The sequence below is a fragment of the Vidua macroura genome, chromosome 4 (genome assembly GCF_024509145.1).
Source record: "Vidua macroura isolate BioBank_ID:100142 chromosome 4, ASM2450914v1, whole genome shotgun sequence".
Classification (NCBI taxonomy): domain Eukaryota; kingdom Metazoa; phylum Chordata; class Aves; order Passeriformes; family Viduidae; genus Vidua; species Vidua macroura.
The window spans coordinates 1,635,304-1,659,511 of record NC_071574.1 but is presented as its reverse complement, the minus strand read 5'-3'; the positions used below and the strand labels follow the sequence as shown (position 1 = coordinate 1,659,511).

Below are 24,208 nucleotides of genomic sequence, written 5' to 3'. Positions count from 1 at the left end.
GTGATTTCACAGTCATTCAGGGCAAAAAAACCCCATCATTTTATATGGGCAGGGTTAATTATTTCAAATGGGATTTTGGAATCACGTGGGAAAACATTGTCATTTATTCAGACTGAGCTGCACAGGGCTCCTTCTTAGGAGCTGCTGGTATTTAGGAAGCTGGTCTGCAAAATTACATGTCCAAGAGATCAAGAGTGTTTTAGAACACACAGTTTAGAGCTGGACATGAGAGTTTTTGTTTAACCTGATAGGAAGGTAGAAGATACTGCAGTCAGCTACCCTTGGGGTTGATTCAACCTCTGCAGTTACTTGGATATTAATTACATCAACCATTTGTTGCTTCGTAAGTCATGATTATTGTGAATGCGATTGTGATTTGGTTTCTGATTATGAAATGATATCTCACTATTTTTTTTTTATTATTTTTTAAAAACTACTGCTGATGGAAAAAGCTGTCTCTCAAGCAGGTGTGCAGCAAATCACCCCTGCTCACATTTTCCACAATAAACACCTAAAATCTCATGGAGAAGAGGGATGAAATGCTAATAATATACTTCAGTCAGGATATTCCACATGCCCCTCAGCATGTCATACAGAAATAGTTCATTTGACCTTTGGAATGGCAGTATTGAATTCGCCTATTTCCTGTTCAGTAGTTAGATATTGTTCTAGACAAGTTGGCACAGATGATTGTGAGGGATGTTTTGGGTTGTAAGAGGTCAAAGTGTTTTCCCATCCCTGCTCCACCCGCAAAGGTTGTGAATGAATCTGAGAGAACAGGATTTGCCAAACACAGGTGGGAGGGACCAATTTTAGAGACTTCTCATTGTCTCTGCTCCCTGCCCTGTGTCAGCTGCTACACGGGCTCAAAATGCCAGTACAGTGTCCCTGAAAACGCATACCGGTATCCTGAGGCACACATATCCCAGCTTGTGCAGGCTCCCCAGCTTCCTGTCACCTCCACCTTCCGCCTCTTCCCTGCTCCAGGGCTCGCAGCAGCGGCGTGCGCCTCATGGTGGGGAAGATTCCAGAGCTTTGGTTCTGCTGTCCATGCTTTGTGTCAGCTGTTTGTGCTATCTGGGTGTGTCTCTCTTCTCCCTGTGCTCTGTCCGCTCACGGCGAGTGCCTGGCCCTGGCTGTGAGTCCGTGGGGTGTGGAGGAGGCAGGGATGTGCTCTGTCCGTGGCAGCACAGACCGCGCCCGCCCCGCTGCAGTACTAACACACCTTGCCTTCCTGCTGCCTTCCCTCGGCTTCCCAGGAGCACCTGCCTGCTTCCCGCAGGTCACAGGCGCTGCAAAGCAGCGGAGTTCAAACACTGCGATGTTTCACTGCCAAGTTCTTGTGCTCCACGCCACACCAAAATAAGCCCTTCAGTTAGAACAGCCCTCGCTGCTTTCATTCTGTTTATTTTTAGCTTGCTTTGTTACATGACATCTGACGCTGCATAAATTAAGATGCAAAAACTTATTTTAGCGGATTGCAGATGAGCTTCAGTGCTTCAGGTTTGCAAAGTTAATCTGTGAAAGCTTTCTATGTTTGAAAATGTTCCATTGGAATGATTGTTTAGGAGCCCCTGCGCTGTCTAAAAATATAAATTAAAATGTCTGTTCCTCAAAGGGAGTAAATGATGCATGTGTCCTGCTGTTCCATAGTTAATGCAGCATGTCAAAGGAAAGCTCTGCTTTCTGCAGGAATTAGTATTTTTATTTTCTATACGTTTCAGAACATGTTTGCTGAAATTTTATGGCATTTCTCTCAAAGCCATAAAAATGTAGAAATACTGGTAAATCTCTTGACACAATTACATATTTTAAAATAATATTTTACTTTTTTTTTTAAGATCTACATTTTTTTTCTCAATCAAGTCCTATGTTTTTAAAATGGGAAATTTAATTTCTCTTTTCTATTGTATCCAAAGCAGAAATGGAAGCTCCATTCTCAAATACAATAACAGCATACTTTTATTACTATTATCTGTTAGAAATAGTATTATAATATTATATCGTAACAAAATATCATCCTTAACAGTAGATAATTATTATAGTATAATAAAATATTAAAATATTATTTAAACATATATTATTATATAATATCTGGTATGTGTTTCGCAACTTCCATTTACATACAGGCCTTCCCTGGACTTTTGTTCACTAAATAATTAATGGGTAAAATTACCTATAGTTAAATATTTCATATTCAAAATTCTACTCAAACCTATATTCTCTATATGTTTTCTTACATGAATAACAATTTCAATGGCATAATTTTATTTAAAATTTTAATATTCAGCCAAAATTCTAACTTATGCAGATTCTGATGATTAGTTAGAGTTAAGGGGTCAGAGAAATTGTGCAGAAATTTGTTCTCTGAAAGACAGTGGAAAGTTTAATTTATGATTAATTCTCTATCAGGTGATCAAGGGTAGTGTGGCAACTACCAGCTCTCACTTTGAGGGAAGGAAGGCATTTACAGCCTTCTGGGATTCCAAGGATTCTTACAGGGAATTATTGTCAGCATTTAAAAGCAATTTTAGCATGGCCAAAATGCATGTATTTCTATAAAAAGAAGTCCTCCTATAATGGAATCGTAACAGTGTGCACCTTCAGAATGTGGAAATGTTGCTGGCTATTACAAGGTTTTAGGAATATTCTTTCTGAATGCAGTTTTTGCATTATCTCTATTTTTATCATCTCTCTCTATAGATTGTATGGGGAAAAAAACCAAGAATATGGTTTTTCAAGGCTTTTTCAGTTCTGCATGCTTTTTTTCTTTTAAAATACAGTTTTATTCACAGGCATTTATCACCTTGCTTGAATTTTCATTTTTGTGGGAGTAAGCAAACACCCTTCAGAGGGGGAGGAACACACTCACCTGTCTCAGCCACTGAAGCTGTCACACGTTTTGTCTTCCTATCCAATCTTGGCAACACTGAAATTAGATTTTTGTTGCTCTGGGACTTTTCTTAAGTTTCCTCTTGCAGGTTTTCATCCTGAATATTTACAGTTGAATAAAATCCATGGAATGGAAGAGAGCATCCATCCAGTCTTGGAAGGGAAAGCTTATTGTGTGGGATAGTAAGCATGTTGTGTGCCCGGAGCGTGGCAGCTGGAGCGGGGATAGGCGTGGGAGTGGTGGGAGAAGGTCTGGTGCACCATTTGGGTTGGAGAAGGGCCAGGGAAAGGAGGAGGCCCAGCTGGAGCTGACAGGAATGGCAGGTCACCCGTGGAGATGAATAGTACCAATGGGGAAACAAAAGGAAGGAAACTGTGCGCAGCGCAACTCAGATTTGGTTGGTTTGGTTTGGGTTTTTTTGTGGGGAATGTGCTTCAGACACATCTTAACACTCATTTTGGAAACCTACTGAGATTTATTAGGAATAATATCTCCTTTTGTACATCTGCATCCTGACAAAATAGGCTTGGCTCTGCTATTTCTACATGGGAATGGTAACCATTGTAGCAGGATCCCGGCCCTGCCTTGGCACAGTGCTCTCTACAGTGTTTGTTCCTGCAGTAATGCTGCTGTGACATTTTCTCCTCATCTTCTTACATGCACAGAGCACTAATAATTCATTGGCAGCTTTTGCTGTTCCTAAAACCATGTCAGATTATAAATATCTAATCACAATGCAGATATTTCCCATAAAAAAATCCAGTAGCTCCATATAATTTTTACAAGGGAGTGGCAAGGGGTGTTGTATGAATTGTCTAAGCAAGTTATCTAAAAAATTACTTTTATTTGGAGTTACTTATGTTACTATCGTAATACTCAAGCAAGCACATGGTATATTTTTTGCTGTATTTTTCCAGTTTGTGCTGTGAATGGCAGACCTAGAGGAATACTTTACAGCGTGTTTAATTATGTCAAGAGTTTAAAGCAAGAGGGAGACTTGCCTTGCTAATTTTTAAAGAGATGAGGTTTAGTCATAATGAAAAATGAGCAAATTAAAAGCCCTTTATTTGTCAAGAAAATTTAGACAATTTTGCATGTTTGATGTATGAAATACCAAAATTTTACTTCACCCCTATGAAAACAAGGACATGCAATTGCAGTTTAGACTAATTCATTGATAATTTGGCCTTTGATGTTCATTTCTATCATCAGTTTTTGGTTGAATGAGCACTGAATGTGAGCAACTGTCCTGTGAATGTGCTGCCCACATCATTTCCCATTAAAAATCCCTCATAAGCACAGCTTCTTTTTGTCTCAGTGTCCTGCTAATCTGAAAGAAAGCATTTGTGAAATGACCAAATAATTCATCTTTCGAAGCCCTACAGTTAGGAGTCATGCACGGAATTCAGAATTAATTTTGCAGTTTAAAAAATGACCAGTGACTGATTTTCAAGGGAAAAAAAGGCACAAGTTTTCCTCATATTTTGAGAACCATTTAAGAGAGAATTAGCATTGATGGAATTTCCTGGCTTCCATGCACACAGAGGGGATTGCATTGTCATTTCTCAGGGTGACCCAGCTGTTGGTTACATCACAGAGTGTGAGTTAGGAGAGTACCATGTTTGGGAACAGCAGAACACCAAGTGTGGCATGTCACCGGGGAGATAGAAACATTAACTCTTCATTCCACACAATCTGGAGTGAGGAGATAATTGTTGAACTTTTCTAAACATAAAATTTCTGAATTTCTTGTCTCCTGGCGTGGCAGCCTTAAACACTGTGCAGTGTTTATGGGATATCCATTATCTGTGCTTCCAAATCTGTGTCCCTCTGACCCAGAGTCAGATGTCCTGTCAAATGTATTGGTCACTGTATGTTCTTCAATTCAAAGGAATGACTGACAAAGTACCTAGGCCAGCTCCTGAAGTCGATTTGAGAGCACTGAGGCTCATAGCAAATAGAGAGTGCTGCAAAAAAAGATTAGTTTGGTACACAGGCATGTCCCTTCATGTTAGCTCATGTCAGCTTCTCTGCATTGTTTTCTCTACTGATTCTTCTACTACCACAGCTCTCTCTTTGCAGTCTCCCTCATCTTTGAATAAAAGATATAAGCAAAAGAATTTAAAGTATTAAATATACAATAATTGTTAAATATACATGGTGTTTTCCTCAGAGCAGAAAGAGGAAACAGGAAGAGGGTTCTGTGGGAGGTCCTCAAAACAGCTATGGCAGGGTAGAGTAGGATAGGTAGCAAATTTCTATCTCTGCTTTTAAAGGGAATTGGAGATAAGAACAAGAAAGAAATAATTGTTTTAAAATATTTAGAGGTTTTTTTTTTGTTCTAGCCAGACTTTCTTCTTTCTTGCAGAGTTGATGTGCTTCTTAGCTTGTGTTTTTCTTCTTTTTCTCCCTCTTGGGATTTGTCCTGCTTTTGTTCAAGGATTCACATAATTTTCCTTTTTTTTTTTTTTTTTTTGTGGTTTTATTAGATAGAGTAACATCAAAGCCACCACACAGATAAGGAAAGTGAACCTCCCACATTGATTAAAAATGTAGGGCACAAGAGGCTAGAAGCTGGAAAGGAATACCAAATAAATACCTTCCCTAGAAATGCATTTGGGATATATTCTTACCTTTGTAATGGCTGTGGGGAGTTATCTGTAGGAATCCCTCTGGCAATGAGATGATAATATACTTCAGCTGGTCATAAAAAGACTACCTTTAGAGGACTCTGACGTTTCAGTGCATAACAAAAAGTAAAGTAGTTGCACCTAATTCTTCACACTGACCCCCCCCCATCTGCCAGTGCTGAAGGCCGCAGGTTCTGGCTTTGGGTTTGATCTTCCACCTGTGGAATCTCAGTGCAAATCTTCTGTGGGATTTAGGAATGCCTCTGAGACAGTGAGCGCCAAGGCACACCTAACCCTGTCAGTGTGTCTCAAAAGCCTCTGGAAAAAGTAGGTAAGGGAGAAATTTGCTCCTGCAGACTTCAACTCCTTGAAGCTGTGGAGCTTTGTGGTGCTGCTCACTTGGAAAGGGCTCTGTGCTTTGGAAATCAGGCATGAGAGAGGCTCTGCTTCTTGGAACTGCCTTTTGTAGGGTATTAGAGGGCAGTGTTTGCTGGCATGAGGTTGCAGTTGCAACGGGACTGTGTAGTCTAGAGCTCCTTTAAAATTAAAAACATAGTGATGGAGATTTCCTCCAAGCCCCAGCAAGGTAAACAGCAGGGTCACCAACTCATCCTTAGTGCCATGTTTTTGCAGTTTTGCTATTTTTTTAGCCTCTGAGTAATTCAGACCAGTGTATTCTCCTTTTAATCAAGCTGTTACTGGATTCTTCAATAAGCTCCTTAGAATAACAGCATTGGTGTCACACAAGATGAGCAGCATGTCTCAAAGGGAGAAGGTTTTTCTTGTGATTAAAAACTATTCCTGTTTCATCAGCTTTGTAAAGCCACCTCTCTTGAGCGAGTGTTGGTGACATCTGAGTGCATGCTTGAACAATACTGAAGGCTAATGAGATGAAAGCTTGGCTTTTCATATTCTATGTATTACCTTTTTTAGTCATTCAGCACTAATATTCTTTCACAACCATTTTTCTAGCCTCATACTTATTTTTCTGCATAAAATCCAAACTATGCAAAAGCTACCTAGAATTCATTCTCCCATCCAAATAGTTCATCAACACATCTTTTGCTACCGCTGCTGTGATCATTAATAGTAGCCTGAGCAAGTCTTTTGGTACAGAACTGTGTTCTGTAATGGAAAAAGCTATTGTAGGGTTGGTGGTCTAACAGCAATTTTAGAAAAGAATTGTTAGCTCTGTGTTCACCCCTCAATCTCGGAAGTGAAAGATTTGCTTCTGTTTGTTTCTCTCTTTTTCTCTTGTTTTAAAATCTTCTTTATCTTGATGCCTGTTTAAAAGCAAAAGAAAATTCTAGAGCAAATTTCCTGGTATGAACATTGCTTGTTTCATCCCTGCATCAAAAGCAATCCAAAGGACATGGGCTGGTTTATGGAGCATCCTTGACCCAGCAGGTATTACCCAGGGAGAGGCAATGCCATATCACAGCCACGCAGAGGGCAGGGAGGGGAGGAGCCAGTGCACCCTCATATTATCCTCTGAGAAGAGACTTCAGCACACAATGGGCTTCCCCTCTCAAACAGTAACCTTAGAGTGTCCTTTACTGGTGCAAGGAAGAACAGGGATGAAACTTCATGCTGCGGAGCCAGCTTCAGTTAGGAGTCAAAAAAGGAGCTTTTTCACACATGTGGGGCTGCATTCCTGGCAGGCTGTTCCCCAGAGCGCCAGGACAAACAGCTGGGGATGTGCTCATTTGTTTTCTCTTCTTTTACTTGAAGGATGGACTCACCCCACTGCACTGTGCGGCACGAAGTGGCCATGACCAGGTTGTGGAGCTGCTCCTGGAGCGGGGTGCCCCGCTGCTCGCACGGACCAAGGTGTGTGTGTGCCCTGTTAGAGTGTGGAACACCTCTGCAAGCTTCCACAGAGCTTTCAGTGTCACTGGGAGGACAAGGAGGAAGACAGGAATGTAACTGTCCTCCCAAAGGAGATGAATTAATGGGAAGAATGATCCAAAATAAGGTTTTCTTACGTAAGCCTTTCCAAATGTATGAAAAACGTACACTTGTTTGCCCGTCTCTCTAGTGTCAGACTAAACACATGATGTGGACTGCTACTGCCAGCACCTCCCTTGTGTTGCTTCCTGTAGTACTCAGAGATGTGAAAGCTGGGTCAGTCACTCCTGAGAAATAATTCCTGGTATTTATTTTCTGACCCTTCACATACGATAACGAGGACCATTTCTCCTGATTATTTTTACAGACTATTTCAGAGTTGGAAAATTATTTCAGTGTGTTCTTCCTCATATCTGGAAAACATACAACTAAAATTAACGCATTTCCTACAAATTCTGTCTCTTTGGTGAAATTAATGAGAGGAAGGTACTTGTATAATAGCAGAGCCCACTGAGCAGCACCTCACAACAAGAAATATCCTTCTATGCCACAGTCTAAGTGGGGATTAGTAGAAGCTGCTGTTCTGTTCTCTTGTGTCACAGAATGGACTCTCCCCACTCCACATGGCGGCCCAGGGGGACCATGTGGAATGTGTGAAGCACCTGCTGCAGCACAAGGCTCCCGTGGACGACGTGACGCTGGACTACCTGACTGCCCTGCACGTGGCCGCTCACTGCGGCCACTACCGTGTCACCAAACTCCTGCTGGACAAGAGAGCCAACCCCAACGCCCGGGCCCTGGTAAACCTGTCCCACCTGGGTCGTGTAACAAAGCTGGCTGGTAGCTCTTGCCAGGAAAGCTGAGTGAGAACTGTCAGCAAACTCCACAGCCTTAAGTAGGTGCAGTAGCCACAGGGGTGTCACACCTGGCCATGGAACACACCCCGTGGCAAAGTGGCTGTAGTGTCAGGTGTGGAAGCTCTGCTGAACCCCTAAAATCAGAGCTGGTTCTGGCTGATGTTGATGTATGCATTGGTGTTTTAATGACTTATTGGCTCAGTTTTCCATACTGGTGATGCAATACACAATTTCTGGGCTTTCAACTGAACTAGTAAGTTAATTGGCATAGGCAAGACATATTAAAAAGCTAATATTTCTGCATTTATCAAATAATGACATTTTCCTCTATTAGGTGCCATTTTTCTTTCCAAAAAACAGTTCTTATGCTTACAGGACACCAGGTATGATTCCTTTTACTCACTCATCAAACCATTGCCCCTAACAAGGAGAAAAACATCACATTTGACTCTGGAAACATTTTGAGAGTCTTTAATGTATCCAAAGCCAGATTACAATTTTCTCTACTAGGAACTATTAGCTGGCTGGGAGTTCATGTACCAGCATATTGCACTGTGTCAGGAACAGAAGGAGTCTGTGAACACTTGAGATGTTCCTGTGTGGCCCCAGAACCTCCAGTGCAGGGCACTCAGATGCCTTCTCCAGCTTCCTGCCCACACTAGGACCCACTGGTTTTCTGTCTGGGCTCTCCCTATCCTTTACTTCCTTGGAATGACACCATTTTCTTCTGCCCTCTCATTTTTCTTGGCCTTTCCATACCCACAAATCCCATAGCCCCTTTTGCTTCCTCCTCTTACACTTTTCTTGCTTTGTTTTTCTCAGCACCTTGCTCACTTGGGTGATATTTTTTGACACTGCTTTTATCCTTGTTTTTCTTGCCAGTCTTCTGATTAGCTGCACTTTCCTCAGCTACTCGCAAATACCCCCTACATCTTCTTTCTTTCTTTCCATGACCAGAAATATATCTTCTGTTCCCCTACCTCCCTCTCTGTGAAACATGTGAAACAAAAGGAGAACACCCTTGGGCTGCTGCCTCTCTGCTCTCTTCCCACCAAACTCGTTTTCTCTCCCTGCCCCGCCCCCCCCATTTTCTCTCTCTCCCATCACAGACTTGTCGCCTTTGGCTTGTTGATAGTGTTTAATATATTAAATGAAGCTCATAATTTCTGTTAGTGATACATTTTTTTCTGCCTCGTCCTCTCACCCATCAAACTGTTCCTGACTTAAATAGAAGTAGCAAAATTAAATCAACGGAGGTGGTAAAATTCGGTGAAAAATATGGAAACGTCTGAAACAGTAAAACTCCCTATGAAATACATTGAGAGATGTTGTGTGGGAGGTAAAGTATCAAATGGTTTAGATTGTTTCTTTTGAAATAGGAGAAACAGTAATAATATTCAGCAGAGTTCAGTGATAGAATAAATATTACAAAGAATTAATTTTCAGCTACTTTTAAAAAAATAATTGTTAATGTTTGCAAAATGCTTTGGGGATACAAGCACTATGTGAGTTTTCAGCTTTTTTAATGTGTACATGCTTTAAAGCAACTTCAAATGAACTAGTAATTAACATTTCCTTTAACAGAAGCAGACTGTAGAATAATTGTAACATGATTATCTCTTCCCATAAACTAAGATTTCATCGCTAGGTTCTGGTTACTGGTGGTTCATTGTTTGGCAATACTCATGCTCTTCATTAGAAAATGTACCAACTTTTCAACATTATCTAAAAAACGTTACTTGTGCTTTTCACTAAAATGTTCACATGTGGTCAATAATGTGTTTGTTCAGCTTCAGACACACTTAACCTGCATTAACTGTTATCAGACTATCATGATACCACAGCTGAAAGGATGGTTCTTTATTTAAGGTACCACAGAACATACACACACATGGATATTATACCTTAGGTTATATATTTTTTATATAAATATAAAAATAAATTCACACAGATCCTTAGATTTCAAGTAAAAAGACACATTAAGGATTAAGGTGGAGTCTGGAATAAGTACTCTGTTTCTCTCTCTTTCTCAGTTTAAGTGGTTTCAAACTGAAAGAGAGTAGATTTGGGTTAGATATTAAGGAGAAATTCTTTCCTCTGAGGGTAGGGAGGCCCTGGCACAGCTTGCTTAGAGAAGCTGTGGCTGCCCCATCTGTGGAAATGTCCAAGGACAGATTGGATGGGGCTTGGAGCAACCTGGGATAGTGGAAGATGTCCCTGCACACGGTAGGAGGTGGAACAAGATGAGCTTTTCCAAGCCAAACCTTCCGTGATTCTCCTAGAGAGGTACGGGAAATGCTTTATAAAGGCACTGATTCTAAAGTGTTCAATTTCTTAGCTTTCCCTTGTGTTAGGCAGTCCAGGGAGCACTGGGAGCTCCCTGGGAGTGCTCCTCACAGACATGCGTGCAGCCCCAGGAAGCACACGCACGCACACACGCAGTCGGCAGTCAGGATGGGCGTATCTGTATGTGGAGTGTGGAGGCAGAGGTTTCCTTTCTCTCCCCTGCCTGGGAAGAAAGCAGCAGCACTGCTTTGTTGTGCCTCAGATAGTGGGAGATGTCTGTAATTCATAACCTGTTGTGCTTAAAGAACAGTTGCCTGTGGTAGTCTAACCCTTGTCTCCCAGTGTGCCAGCATGGAGCTGTGTGGGAAGTGTAGCTGCATGTTTCTGACTAACATCACTGTCTTTTGCACAGAATGGTTTTACTCCACTGCACATTGCCTGCAAGAAAAATCGCATCAAAGTCATGGAACTCCTGGTGAAATATGGGGCTTCAATCCAGGCTATAACAGAGGTAGCAAAATGTTTCATGTCCTGCAGAAGCATTCCTTCTCTCTCTCTCCTTTTTCGCTTCCCTCTTTCTGTCTCTCCTGTCCTGCCTCACTTTCCCGTGTTTTATTTGAATGAAGAAGCCCGTCCCTCCAGCCGTGCAGAGGAGTAAAACTGCTCTTGCTTTGTTTCGCAGTCGGGCCTCACACCAATACACGTGGCTGCATTTATGGGCCACTTGAACATAGTCCTCCTTCTGCTGCAGAACGGAGCCTCTCCCGATGTCACTAACATTGTGAGTATGGCTTTCACTAGAACCATCTGCTCAGGACCCACAGAAAGTTGCTGGTTACCATGTAGCTCAGCCCAAGGTCACATTTTAATCATGCTTTGTTGCATTTTAGGGCAAATTATTGTAGCACTTTTATTGCAGAGAGGGAAGCGATGGCTGCATGTGTCAGAAGCCATCTCTGCTTTCATGTGTTCCACAACAATGCTCAAGTTGGTAAAGTTTTCCTTTGAAACAAAGCTCACCAGAGCCATCCAAAATGGATTATAAGCCAAATCCCACAAAGCCTGTGTTTATGTTCTGAAGGATGAAATTCAAGTCCAAATGGCTCTAAACTTCTGCCTGCATAACTTTGCTGGCTGCCATGAAATGTTGTCATTCCTGTCAGTGAAAGAGTATGAAGTGCTTAAAACCCCAACAATTAAACAAAATGCAAAACTGGGAAACTCAAGATGTTCCTCTTAGACAGGAAATTCCAGGAATTAGTGATTAAATCTGGAAAATGTGACCTTTGGGAAGTAACACAAAATGCAGAACCTGACTTACCACAGAAATCAGTGTTTGTATACCAACAGCCTAGTTAAAAAGAAAAACAAAACAAACAAACAAAACCCAAAACAAAACCCCAAATAAACAAGCAAAAAACCCCCCAAAACCCCAAACAAAACAAACCAACAAAAACAACATTATAGTTTTATGAGATGTATTTCATAAGATATTTTACTGTTTGAATTTGTCAGCATAAACAAATATTCAATTTGGGATGCAGCTTTTTTCAATACATAAAGTTATAGGTAAATGTTCCCAGCAATAAAAACAACAAAAATTTAGTAATCCTGGTACTCACAAGTTTTTCTCAGCTGGAAAAATCTTACCTAGAACCCAGTGAAATTTTTAGCATGCAGAATTGTTTATATGAAGCTTTAAAATAGACTTTCCATACTTTGTTATGGAAGCAATCTTTATGTAAGAACTTTATTGATAATAAAAAAAAAACCCACAAAATTTTTGTGGAAGCAGTTAAAAATATTGTGTTACCAGGCATTTGTGTGCAAAGTTTAACACTTTACAATTTCTGCTACACAGGTGTCTTGGCTTTCACTTGGTAAGCTGAGTTTCCCTGTGGAATTACTGTTTCTGAAACCTAAATTGCTTTGCTAATTCAAGCACAAAGGGGTCATTGCAGAAATTTGATCTTTAGGGTGTTTCTCACATATTAAACAGCTTATTTTTCAGGTAATAAACTTTATATATAGATGGAATTATTAAGATTTGTAGCTAGGGCTGTGGGATTTTGTTGTTGGATATCAACTAATCACAGTTGGTAATAAAATGTTAATTTGAGAATGACCAGATAAGTCAACTCCTGGTGAAGAGGGTTTGCTGTAATTAAAAATCCCTGTTAGCAGGCAAGCTAAAGCTACTTCTTTCCCTACATCTAGATGAGGACAAGAAGACATGATTCCCCATTCTGATGTAAAAGGTGACTAGAGTGTTCATTTGGCAGTTGCAGTTTAAGTGGTAGTTGAGGGGAGAAAGGCCTTACAACAGAATATTCTCCAGCTCTGTGTAAGAAGTATGAACAATTAACACAAATAGATGATGGGTCCTGCTGTGTTCTCGCGATATAACAGATGAATAGAGCTGCTGGTTGTGGAACTGTCCCAGGACCTGATGTACCAGATGCTGGTGAGCTGTCCAGGGACCGTTTCAGTCCACTTTGGGACACTGCACTCAAAGAACAGAGCCCAGTTAAACTAGGAATGCTGTCCTCAAGAAATCCTCATTTCAGTGTTTTTTTGGAAAATCTATGCAAAAAGTAAATGCTTTGAATGTTCCTGGTCTGAAATTCCATACTTCAGACAGCTTTCCGAAATTTCGTATCCTTCAAATTCTGTGAGCTACAAAGGCTTGAAACAAGATTGATTCCACAGCCTGGAGACAGAGCCACACTGCTGAGTAGGGATTTTACACATTCCGTGCGCTGGCTGAGTTGTGCTCAGCTGTTGCAAGGCCTATGAATGCTGCCAGCTCCACACAGTGTGCAGGAAGGGACCATCTGGAAAGTTATCCCCTTCCATCTTGAGGCTCCTGTGCCGTGCAATCCCTCGAGAGAGACAGCTCAGCGTACAGCTCTCATCTCCTGAACAGCACACGAGCTGATGCCTTGTTACGTAGAAAGCTGAGGGATGTGTGTGACCAGGGCAAGTCTATCTGACAGAATTTTCCTAAGCTGGGATTTTCATTCTGTCTCTCAGGGGTTGAGGCTGTGTTTGTCTGGGATTGGCCAGCTGGCAAACCAAGGGCGCCAGGAATATTTCTCTGTCTGCTCTGGGGTGTTCTGAACCCCAGGGGAGCACTAACTTTGACCCTTATTGATGGAGAAAACTTCCTAAGCCTCAAAGTAAACTAGAAACCACAAAAGTGTGAAATAGATTGTAGATAGTAGTATAGTATGTCACATGGGTGAGGAATTTCGGTTTTAGGATTTTTAGTATGTTATAGATGAGTTCAAGATAGAAGATATAGGGTGTTGTCTTGAGTTCTTTTCTTCTTTCTTCTTCCTCTTTCTTCTTGGGTTTAGGTAGTGTCTTGTAATTGAATAGAAAAATCCGCATTGCGGGTCTTCAGGTTAGTTATTAGGTTAGAAAGGAAAATAATTTAGGTGTTACTTTTTAATTAGGTAGTTTAGTTTCTGATTAGACTTAAAAGGCCTTGTAACAAGAGGTTATTAGCCATTTTTGTGCTGTTTTCATGCATGCAAACTGACAACTCCAGGTACAGCCACACGTACTCACACCCCAGAGTGTCAGCTGGCAGAAGGATGAGGTCTCAGGACCAGTTGTCATGGGTCTGACATGGGGACTGACACGGGCAAAGATCTTTCTTCATGGAAGTTTAGGACACTGAAACGCTTTTGCTTTCCTGCAGCGTGGAGAAACTGCATTGCACATGGCGGCACGTGCCGGGCAGGTGGAAGTGGTTCGCTGCCTCCTGAGGAACGGGGCCCTGGTTGATGCCCGAGCCAGGGTAGGTGTTCTGATTACAGTGGCTTTTTTTTCTCTTAAAACCACGGCAGAAGGAATCACTCACCAACTTCCTATGCCTCTGCAAGACAAATGCTTAGGAAGGTCTGTGAGGAGCAAGGAGGATGCTGTGCTCAGGGTGGCTCCGTAGCGCTAACGACCCACTCGATTTGAGTTGTAGGAAGAACAGACCCCACTGCACATCGCCTCTCGCCTGGGCAAGACGGAGATCGTGCAGCTGCTGCTGCAGCACATGGCGCACCCCGACGCCGCCACCACCAACGGCTACACCCCGCTGCACATCTCTGCCCGTGAGGGGCAGCTCGACGTCGCCTCCGTGCTCCTCGAGGCTGGCGCCTCACACTCCATGTCCACCAAGGTAAGGCTAAACACTTGACACCCGTGTGCCAGTGGCACAGGAGCAGGTCTGTCCCGTGACGAGCGTGCTTTCACACTGAGAAATTGAAGTCTTTTGGGCCTTTTAGCGTGTTCTTATTTAATCGGCAACAATCCAGTAGGCTGGAGTAACGTAGCACAAGTTAATCAAATTTCAGCTTTGCTGTCATCTAAAATTGGGTTTGGTTGCCACTGAAGCCAAATGCAGATCTTGATCAATACACGGTCCCAACAGGTTTAAGATGTCCTTGTTTCTCCCTTTCCCTTACAGGCACAGCTTTTATTGCGCAGTATTTCCAAAAAAGAAAAGGGCATGGGAATTACATGTTTTTTATGAATAGGTCTCCTTTTATTCCTCAATACCCTATTTACTTAAATAGCAAAATAATTCTGCTCTGTGCTAGCTGAGAGGAGTCTTCCTAAAACATAGAAGTCAGCATCTGCCCAGTCACATTGAATGCTGGATCTATTTTCAGTGGTTCTAAAATGAGATGTCATGTGACACAACAGGCCATTTTGTCTGGGATTACAAAAGAAATGTTCTCCAGAATCACTAGCAGTTTTTTTAGCCAAAAATGGTACCAATAGATTTCTAACAGAGAGATGAAAATGTAAGGTAGTAGATAGCTGTGAAGAGAATGATGTAGCAGGATATCTTTTCCAAATTTAAACCATTTGATAAGTGAGAATCACATAATTTTTGCTACTTATAAAAGTACCCTTGGTTTTACGGCTGAAGCTTAAAACATGTTTATGAACAATGGCATGTTTTCCAGGGTTTAAAAGACTAAACCAGCAATTTTCAAATTATGATCCATGGATTACTGGGAGGGCTTGCTGTTCTCCTTTTATCCAGCTGTTAAATCACATTAGAATGGCTAAAAATACACTAAATACTTTCCTAATTTCCCATATTGCTTGATGGCAATTAGTATTGCAGGAACATTCTGTAATTATGAATAGGAGAGGATGGAACCCACTAGATAATATCTTTATAGACTTGTGATTTGTGAACTGATGATGTTTGAGATTACCCAATACAAACTCTTTCTGAGGTGGGATTAATGGAACTAATGATAATAAAGATTAAACATCCCTTATGTGCCAGGCAAATAGGTCATTGCAGCTTCCCAAAATTACTGTCAGGCAGCGGTGCAGGCTGCCACCTACTGTCATACGTCCATGGGCTTTCCTTACCAATTTTTAAATTAAAACAGGTGAAGAGAAGGGCTCTTTTTAGCTTCAGTAGAACTTCTTGACTGTTTGAATACACAAATTCAAGTACAAATAATTTTTCACCAAACCCTACTGGAGGAAGGGAATCGGAGTTTGAAGGTTTTATCCGATGAATTTATTTGTTGTTTCCGTGTTACTGGCAGCGATTGATGCAGGAAATACTTGTAAAGCTGTCATCATGGAACAAAAAAAGGTGCAGCTGGTTTGGGGTGTAAATTTGAAGAAGTGCCTTCATTGCCCCCACGCAGTGTGTGTTGCTGGTACAGTCTGTATCCGATAAAATGTCTGCCAGCTTGAGAGCAGAATAGTAGGAAAGAATAATAAAAGGGAAAGTATTTTCTTGTATTTCGTGCTTCTCAAAGTGCTTTCAAGAGAGGCTGCTCTTTCTAGGTTCAGTTATCCATTCTGAGGTTAAAGAGTAAGCGCTTAACACACAGTTCTTAAACAAGAGATGTCAGCATGACCTTTAACACAAACAGCTGTGTTTTATCTCCTGGAATTTTTCAGAAGGGATTCACACCGTTGCATGTGGCAGCCAAATATGGGAGCCTGGAAGTGGCAAAGCTCCTGCTGCAGCGCCGTGCCTGTCCTGATTCTGCTGGCAAGGTACTGCTGGGGAAGAGAAAGTCAGAAGTCTTTCCTTAAGGAAGAACTGTGTGAAATATGCACCCTAAGAAGGCTGCAGCTTCTTTTGCATGGTGGCTGTGGCTTTGCTGGGGTCGTGTCTCCCCTGGGTGGTGGCTGACTGCTGCTACCCAGCATGCTGAGTTTGGGCCCATGGCAGGAGGGCGCGTGGCTGCTCTCAGGGCAGGTGTGTGTTTTTGGCTCAGGAAGCACCGGTTCCATCAAGGTGCCTAAATTCCCAATGGATAAACATAGGGGCAAAGCCACACCATCCCCTGGTGTGGCGTAATGAAAGCCAGTGGCTGCCACCGTGGTTCGCCTGGTACGCCGCTTCTCCCCACTAACAGCCAGCTGCCTGCCATGGCCTTGCTGTCCATCCCCATGGCCTTGCTGTCCATCCCCATTGCCTCCCCCTGTCCCCTCTGTCCCTTGCAGCCCCCTGGACCCTCCCATCCCATGGCTCCGGAATCCCCCCCGCGGTGTCCCGTGTCCCCGCGGTGTCCCGTTCCCTGCCCCGTTTCCCCGCAGTGTCCCGTGTCCCCGCGGTGTCCCGCGTCCCCGCAGTGTCCCGTTCCTCGCCCCGTGTCCCCGCGGTGTCCCGTGTCCCCGCAGTGTCCCGTTCCTCGCCCCGTGTCCCCGCGGTGTCCCGCGTCCCCGCAGTGTCCCGTTCCTCGCCCCGTGTCCCCGCGGTGTCCCGCGTCCCCGCTGTCCCGTAAGGCCCTAACGCCGCCCCGCCCTTTCAGAACGGCCTCACCCCGCTGCACGTGGCGGCGCACTACGACAACCAGAAGGTGGCGCTGCTGCTGCTGGAGAAGGGCGCCTCGCCTCACGCCACGGCCAAGGTGAGCCCGCCCGCCCGCCCGCCATGAGGGGAGCCCGCGGGGAGCCGGCCCCGGCACAGCCGCCGGCCGAGCCAGCACTGTGCAGCGGTAGCAGCGGCGCAAAAAGTGTCTATTCTGGCCAGGCAGACGGGGAAGGAGCACAAGGGGAATTAATCTGTGGCGTCGTGGCATCACCGCGCCGGTGGGGGCAGCCCTGAGGGGAACCCCCACGCTGAGGGGACTCAGTCCCACCAGAGTTTTAGTCACAGCTGGAAGTCACTTCACTATTGTGCGGTGTTAGCAATGACATTAGAAATTTTATTCCGGGGTTAGGATGGTGTTGTGGTACCGCTGTGCAGGTGAGGGGAGCTCTGAGGGGACGTTGTGGAGCCCTGAGGGGACCCAGCTCTGTCAGAGCTTGGGTTGCAGTTGGAAGTCACCTTACTATTGCATATTAGCAATGACTTTAGAAATGTGCATTCTGACCATGCACACAAACCACTCCAGGGTTAGGAGTGGTGTTGTGCCATGTAATGCACAACACCACTCCCGTGTGTAATGCTGTGTAATGCAAAAGCTGCTAAAAGGGGAAAATGGGGACCAGATGGGTGCAATACCAGAGAGTTGCCTGCCCTGTGCAAGGCTGCTGATCTACAGGCTTTCAGGAAATGCTCAGGGATTGTATTGGGAATGTGGTTTCCATGGCAATGTATGGAAAGCAGGATAGTTTGGGAAACTCCCACTTAGAAAAAAACACAGCAGAACAACCACAGGCCAACCCAACCAAGCAGCCCTCACAGAACCTGTGTCCTGTGGCACCGGGGATTTTTCCCTCACGATGTGTTACAAAACAACTAGGAAGTTGTTTTATTGCCAGAAAATGCCATTCTTCTGTGCTTAAATGATTCCTTCAGTCACAAAAACATTCCACCCCATTGCTGCTTCCAGCCTGTGACTGACACGTGTATCAAAATTCCATATGCAAACACATCTCTACTCACATGCTCTGAAAAAAGCATAATGTGATGAAGGGTGTGCACCCATCACTCATCATGGGGAATGTCACTCACCAGTCAAAAGGGATTGTTTGCAACATAGGTTGTACAAAATACAGGTGTCAAACTCAGCATAATTTGAAGATATTGGTGGAACAGTCCTGCCCAACCTGGCGAGGGCTGGCTTTGTTCTGATTTAGGCAGCGAAAATAACAGACGGACAAAGCAACACAACAGCAGGGCCATGTGGGACATGTCTGCCCTTGAAAATTTAATTAACTCCCCTCTCTAATACCAGGCATAACATCAAATAATACTGTTCTATGGTGCCTGACTTCTTAGGCTTACATGGCTGTTGTGGTAACTTTATTTTCCTTTTTTTTTTCCTGCCTGGCGTCAGAATGGATACACCCCTCTGCATATCGCTGCCAAGAAAAACCAGATGCAGATAGCTGCCACCCTGTTGAACTATGGGGCTGAGACCAACATTTTGACCAAGCAGGGAGTCACACCGCTTCATTTGGCCTCCCAGGAAGGTCACACTGACATGGTGACTTTGCTTTTGGAGAAAGGATCCAACATCCACGTGGCAACAAAGGTAACTCACCATTGGAAACCAAGTATTATGGGTGGGAGTATCCAGTAAGATGCAACTTTGTGTCTGTGGGTGGATTTAACAACCTGCGCCAGAAAACCGAGAGCTCCAGCCTGAAATAATTCAGTGCTCTCACCAGCAAAGGCTCTTTTCTACATGCCTTTATCCTTCAGTGGTAAGTGAAGAAATTTACATTCTCTGGCAAATAAGAAAACAACTGTATTACTGGAGTAGACTAAGAAAAATTCTATGGAAGACCTTTCCAATTTTTTTTTTTTTAATGATTGTACATAACAACTTTTTAACAGAAAACAAGGTCATAAAAAAACCCCCAAACTATTACTGTAAATCTTTGTGGGTCACTGGGTTTATCCAGGGATATATGCGAATCTTATTTATGCAGGTGCAAAGCCTGCAGCTTCTGCTCATTCAAGTTAGAATAGAAGACTCTGGTATCTCCTTGCATGGAGTAACTATAATCTGCTAATAGAAACAAGGAGACTTTCATTTCTTATACAAAATTAGTTTGGTGCCTTGTTCACAGGGAAGCACTGCACATCACAGTGAGCTGTCACTTAAAGGCTGCATCCTTTTCCCTGGCATTTGAATAGGATCTATTTCTGGAGTTAATGTCTTCATCTGGCTCATGCCTGCAGTTGTCAAGGTTCCTCTTTCTGTCTGAGGAGTGGGAAGCACGTTTTATTAATGGGCTTCTCAGCTTCCCAAATTACATTATTGTAGAAAATCTTGAGCATTCATGCTTTAAAGTTTCCCCCTATGGTTATGGTGATGTAATTGTTTTGGAGCTGTTTGTCAACTGGAACAGGAGTGACATTGACTCTACTTTGTTTAAAGTAGAGTTAAACACCCATATTCAGAAGCTGCAGTTAGGGTCTGATCCTGTTTTAAAGATGGGGAAGCAGTAAAGTCTAGATTATTTTCCTTATGCACAGTAGGATTTCATTCTTACTTCCATTTGTTTGTTTGCTTACCTGTTATATTCCATCTCCAGGCTGGACTGACATCCTTACACCTTGCAGCTCAAGAGGATAAAGTGAACGTGGCCGAGATACTCACCAAACACGGTGCAAACCAGGATGCTCAGACAAAGGTAAATCATGCAGTGGCTGCTGTCTCCAGCGTGCCAAAGGGTGCTACCCTTGTCCAAGGAATGTTCCACTGAGCTTGCAGTTTTACTTCTTTGTTCTCCTCCTGTAGCTTGGTTATACACCTTTAATTGTGGCCTGTCACTATGGAAACATCAAAATGGTGAATTTTCTCCTCAAGCACGGAGCAAATGTCAATGCTAAAACTAAGGTAAAGAATTTTCCATTGCTTTGCTTTTGCTCTTTATTCTGAACATGGTAACCCAGCACTCCTACATGACACACGTGCTTTTTCCCTTGGAAACTCTAACCATCGCATGGGAGGTGTCAACATGTGGTAGCTGTAATGGAATGCTCTCTCTCTGCTCCATCTCATGGTGTGGTGTTCAGGAAAGAAAAGCCAGATAACTGTGTGTATGAAAAAACAACATAGACAATCAATTTAATTGATTTTTCTTATTACATGCAAACTAACAAATGAAAGTTTGTTCCTGATCTTATTTCCACATGGTTTACACCACTGTAATACCACAGTGCTGCCAAACTAGCAAGTAACAATTCAGACACTTTCAGGGTGATGTCAGGTCCTCTCCAATATGCTGGGAGAAGAGTGGGAAGAGTTACTGCTATTCAATGTGTGGGTGGGAAACTCTGGGAGAGGAAGCAGCTGTGGTAAGGGAATTTGTTTTACTCAGAGAGAGTTTGGGGTTTTCTGAGGGGAATCTGGCTATGCTGAAACCTGACCAGACACACTGAAAAGGGCCTGACTGCCTATAGCCAAAGTCTGATCAAAGCCCACTGACTTGAACAGTTTCTCCAGGGATAAGCTGGTGGGAACACCAGCTGAATGGGATGCATTTTGTAGCAAAAGCTGTGTATCTGCTGAGAATACAAAGAGAGGTTCTGATGGCAGCAGCAGTAGTGTGCTGCATCCCAGAAATCATCACAACACTGTGATCAGAAAAAGAAGGCTAACTCAGGAACTGTAGGGCTCCAGCTTGGTTAAAGCTGACTTCAGGTAATTGCTGACTCCTGTATTCAAGCTGGATGTCTTGGGACCAACAGGAAGCACCCCACTGATAGTGTTTTTAAAATCCCATCAAAATCACTGGCTTGAAGTCTGCTGGTCCCTCTGGTCAGCTTCCCTGTCCCCAGCTGGAACCTATGGGATGATCCATTTCTCAAAGTAGCAGTACTTTGTTACTGTGGTCACAGCTCAATGTGGTAAGAAACAGCCAAGTAAATAAATAAAAGATGCGGGCCCATCCCTCATGGGACCACCCAAAATCAATGGGCAGAACCAAGGGATTCCAAAAAGACAGGCAACACTACTAGAAAAACAGCTGATGAGAATTAATAAAGCAGACAGTAGTGGGATCCAAACTATTAATGCCAAGACATTCAGCTGAGGTATTTGGAGGCTAACTCAAGGGACAGACAAAGTTGTGTCTTTAGGATTAGGTCTCTGTTTTTGTTTAAAGGGCCACTGGGACAGGTTATGATTCCATTCACCCAGGTATTTTACTTAGCATGGTTTCGTTGTAGTCAGCAAGTTTGTATCAGGAAGCAGTTCTCCACAATCTCGCACCTAGGGACCACTAAAAAATACTGGCAATCAGTCAGCTGGTGTTGTGGACTCAGTTTAAAGAATAAATCCTGAATTCAGGCTAGGGCATGTTAAAGAATGAATAACCCCTGTTGCAGCTTGGGCTTCCACTAGAGAAAGCCTGCACGATGTTTTGTGCAGGGGACACATGAATTGTATTTTTGAAGGACTGCACTATTCAAGTAAAGGTGGTGAATCTATCTACTTTCTATAAGAGTCTACAGTAAGCAGCAGTTCTTAGCAGTCCACACACTCATTCTAAGAACTGTAACAGTTCTGAACACCATCTAATTAGCAGTGCAAAGCATTACTGGCATCTATGTGTTTGCACCAGACATAACTCGCAGAGCACATTTCAGAGCCTGCCCCAGGCTTTATGTAAGCATATGGTGAGATCAACCCAAGGTTTTCTTCCAGTTTCTTCTCTGCCTGCTTTCAAAGCCAATTGCAAATAATTTTGTAAATCAATTGCCTGACTGGACTTACACAATACCATCTCAGATCAGCCAGCTTAAGCACACTTTGGCTATGTTTCTGTATTGTGTGACATGAGAACAAACCACTGGAGCGGATGAGTATCTTGAACTAAGCATATTTATTAAGGTAGACACTGTGTACAAATTCCTAGGTGTAATTACAGCTTGGTCCAGCCTTTTGGAGGCAATGTGAAGCTAACCTTGATTGACATTTGTAATAGGTATATGTTGTTAGCATTTTAAAAAGCAAACAGGTTTTGATCACTGCTGTTAAAAATGATGTGTTTTTTAAATAGACTCAGATATTTTAATGGCAAATCTTGGGCCCCCTGTTGAAAACTAGGATGTGAGAGGAAGAGGAATGTTCTCTGCCTCAGCTATGATTCTTTTCCCTCAATGTGCCCCTTTAACTTTGTTGTACCTCATTGTTCCTTCCTCTGATTTAGAAAAGAGGGGAGAAATGTCTTTTCATAGTTTTCTTTTATTGTCAGAGAAATGATTTTTGAATAAGAATATTACCTTCCTTTATATTTTCATTAATCTGGGGAAGGAGAATTATTATTACCAAAGGTTTATTATTTTTGGCTCGATTGGTGTCATAATTTATGTTTGAAATATCACAAAAGGAGCAGAAGGAAGCAAAGGGAAATGTCTGATCTAATGATTGCTTCTTGTTCTTTGTTTGCTTTTGCTGTCACCGCCATGGATAACAGAATGGGTACACCCCTCTTCACCAGGCTGCTCAGCAAGGCCACACTCACATCATCAACGTTCTGCTGCAGCACGGGGCCAAGCCCAACGCCATCACCACGGTAAGTCTGACATGCCACTGGCAACTTGTTTCCCTGGACAGTTCTTTTCTTTCCTTCCTTAGGGATCGAGAGCAAGCTGTTGTTTTGGTGAAAGTATTCCTCATACAGCTGGTTGTCATATGTGGAAATGTAATTTCCTCTGCTCTTCCTTATCCTCTTAAGGTAGTTCACATCTGACCTAACTGCAGTAAGCTAAACGTGAGGCGGAGAAGCAGAATCCGGAGCTGCAGGATCAGGCTGGTCATAGCTCTCTGTGCCAGGCTCTTTCAATTTCCCTCCACCTCAACTCCCTGGAAATTAATATCTCCAGAAGGAGTTTCCCTTAAAAATCAAGGGCAGTTCAGAACCTGGTGGTGGTTTTTTTTGTTGTTGTTTTGTTTTGTTTTGTTTTGTTTTTTACTTTAGACCCAAATTTCTGTCCCTCTCTCCACTGAATTGGTTTCAGGTTCTTAGTGAGTTCTCCTCAGTGAATTCAGTGAAGTTAATACCTCCTCAAAGAGACGGTCAATAGCTCCTGGCACAGTTCATTCTCTGCAGTCAGCCAGCCAGGAATGCGACTGTCCTATTTCACGTTGATGTTGTTATTAGTCACCTCTAATTGGGTAATCATTAGAACACTGCCAGAGTGTCCAAAACTCCTGTCATTCCCCAGAGTGGATCAGTTTTCCATATGCTTTCTGTGCGCGTGCTTAAATCAGCACTGGCACCGTGTTTGGGCCTGGAACAATCACATAGAATAATCTCTAGTAATCCAAAATACTAGTTTGTGCACTGGATCATCAAGTGAGAGGCCACTGTGGTCAGCTTCTGGGGCTGTAGATACTGTTTGGGGTGTTTTACTGGGGTCTGCTGACTTGATTTCAGCGCTCACACTGGGGCTGTCATGCCCAGGTCTAACCCAAGTCCAAGCAGTCCAAGACACAAAAACTGTGTCTTTGCTGCACAGTTGGCTGCTCCCTCAGAAACTCTATCTGTCCTTGTCCGCAGAGAGCAACCTCTGGCTTGAGATAAGAGAGAATTTCAACCTGAGACATCTGGCAGGGAGATATGGGAGTGGTGGATGAACAGCTAATGTGCAAGTGAAGTAACAGTCAAATTATTTGTGCTATGAAGATGCTAATCTGTTCATTTTGTGTGCTAATCCACAAACTGTGTTGCTTCAGGGTGGCTGAGCTAGACTAATACAGAAGAGTTTAAATTATAGATAACTAAAGTTGTTGCTAAAG

General features: G+C 43.1%; 1 protein-coding gene across 29 annotated transcripts in view; it reads left to right on the top strand.

Moving 5' to 3' along the window:
• Positions 1-24,208, top strand: part of ANK2 (ankyrin 2) — a 260,831-nt gene that overhangs the window by 165,795 nt on the left and 70,828 nt on the right. For 24 of the 29 annotated variants that reach the window (XM_053975110.1, XM_053975085.1, XM_053975087.1 and 21 more), the window contains 12 exons: positions 7,255-7,353; positions 7,974-8,171; positions 10,927-11,025; positions 11,197-11,295; positions 14,221-14,319; positions 14,497-14,694; positions 16,455-16,553; positions 17,315-17,413; positions 18,788-18,985; positions 19,995-20,093; positions 20,201-20,299; positions 22,884-22,982. In XM_053975110.1, the coding sequence (XP_053831085.1) occupies positions 7,255-7,353; positions 7,974-8,171; positions 10,927-11,025; positions 11,197-11,295; positions 14,221-14,319; positions 14,497-14,694; positions 16,455-16,553; positions 17,315-17,413; positions 18,788-18,985; positions 19,995-20,093; positions 20,201-20,299; positions 22,884-22,982 (1,485 nt within the window). The remainder of the gene's footprint in view (positions 1-7,254; positions 7,354-7,973; positions 8,172-10,926; positions 11,026-11,196; positions 11,296-14,220; positions 14,320-14,496; positions 14,695-16,454; positions 16,554-17,314; positions 17,414-18,787; positions 18,986-19,994; positions 20,094-20,200; positions 20,300-22,883; positions 22,983-24,208) is intronic. The other 5 variants (XM_053975108.1, XM_053975088.1, XM_053975107.1 and 2 more) reach the window with 1 other exon arrangement.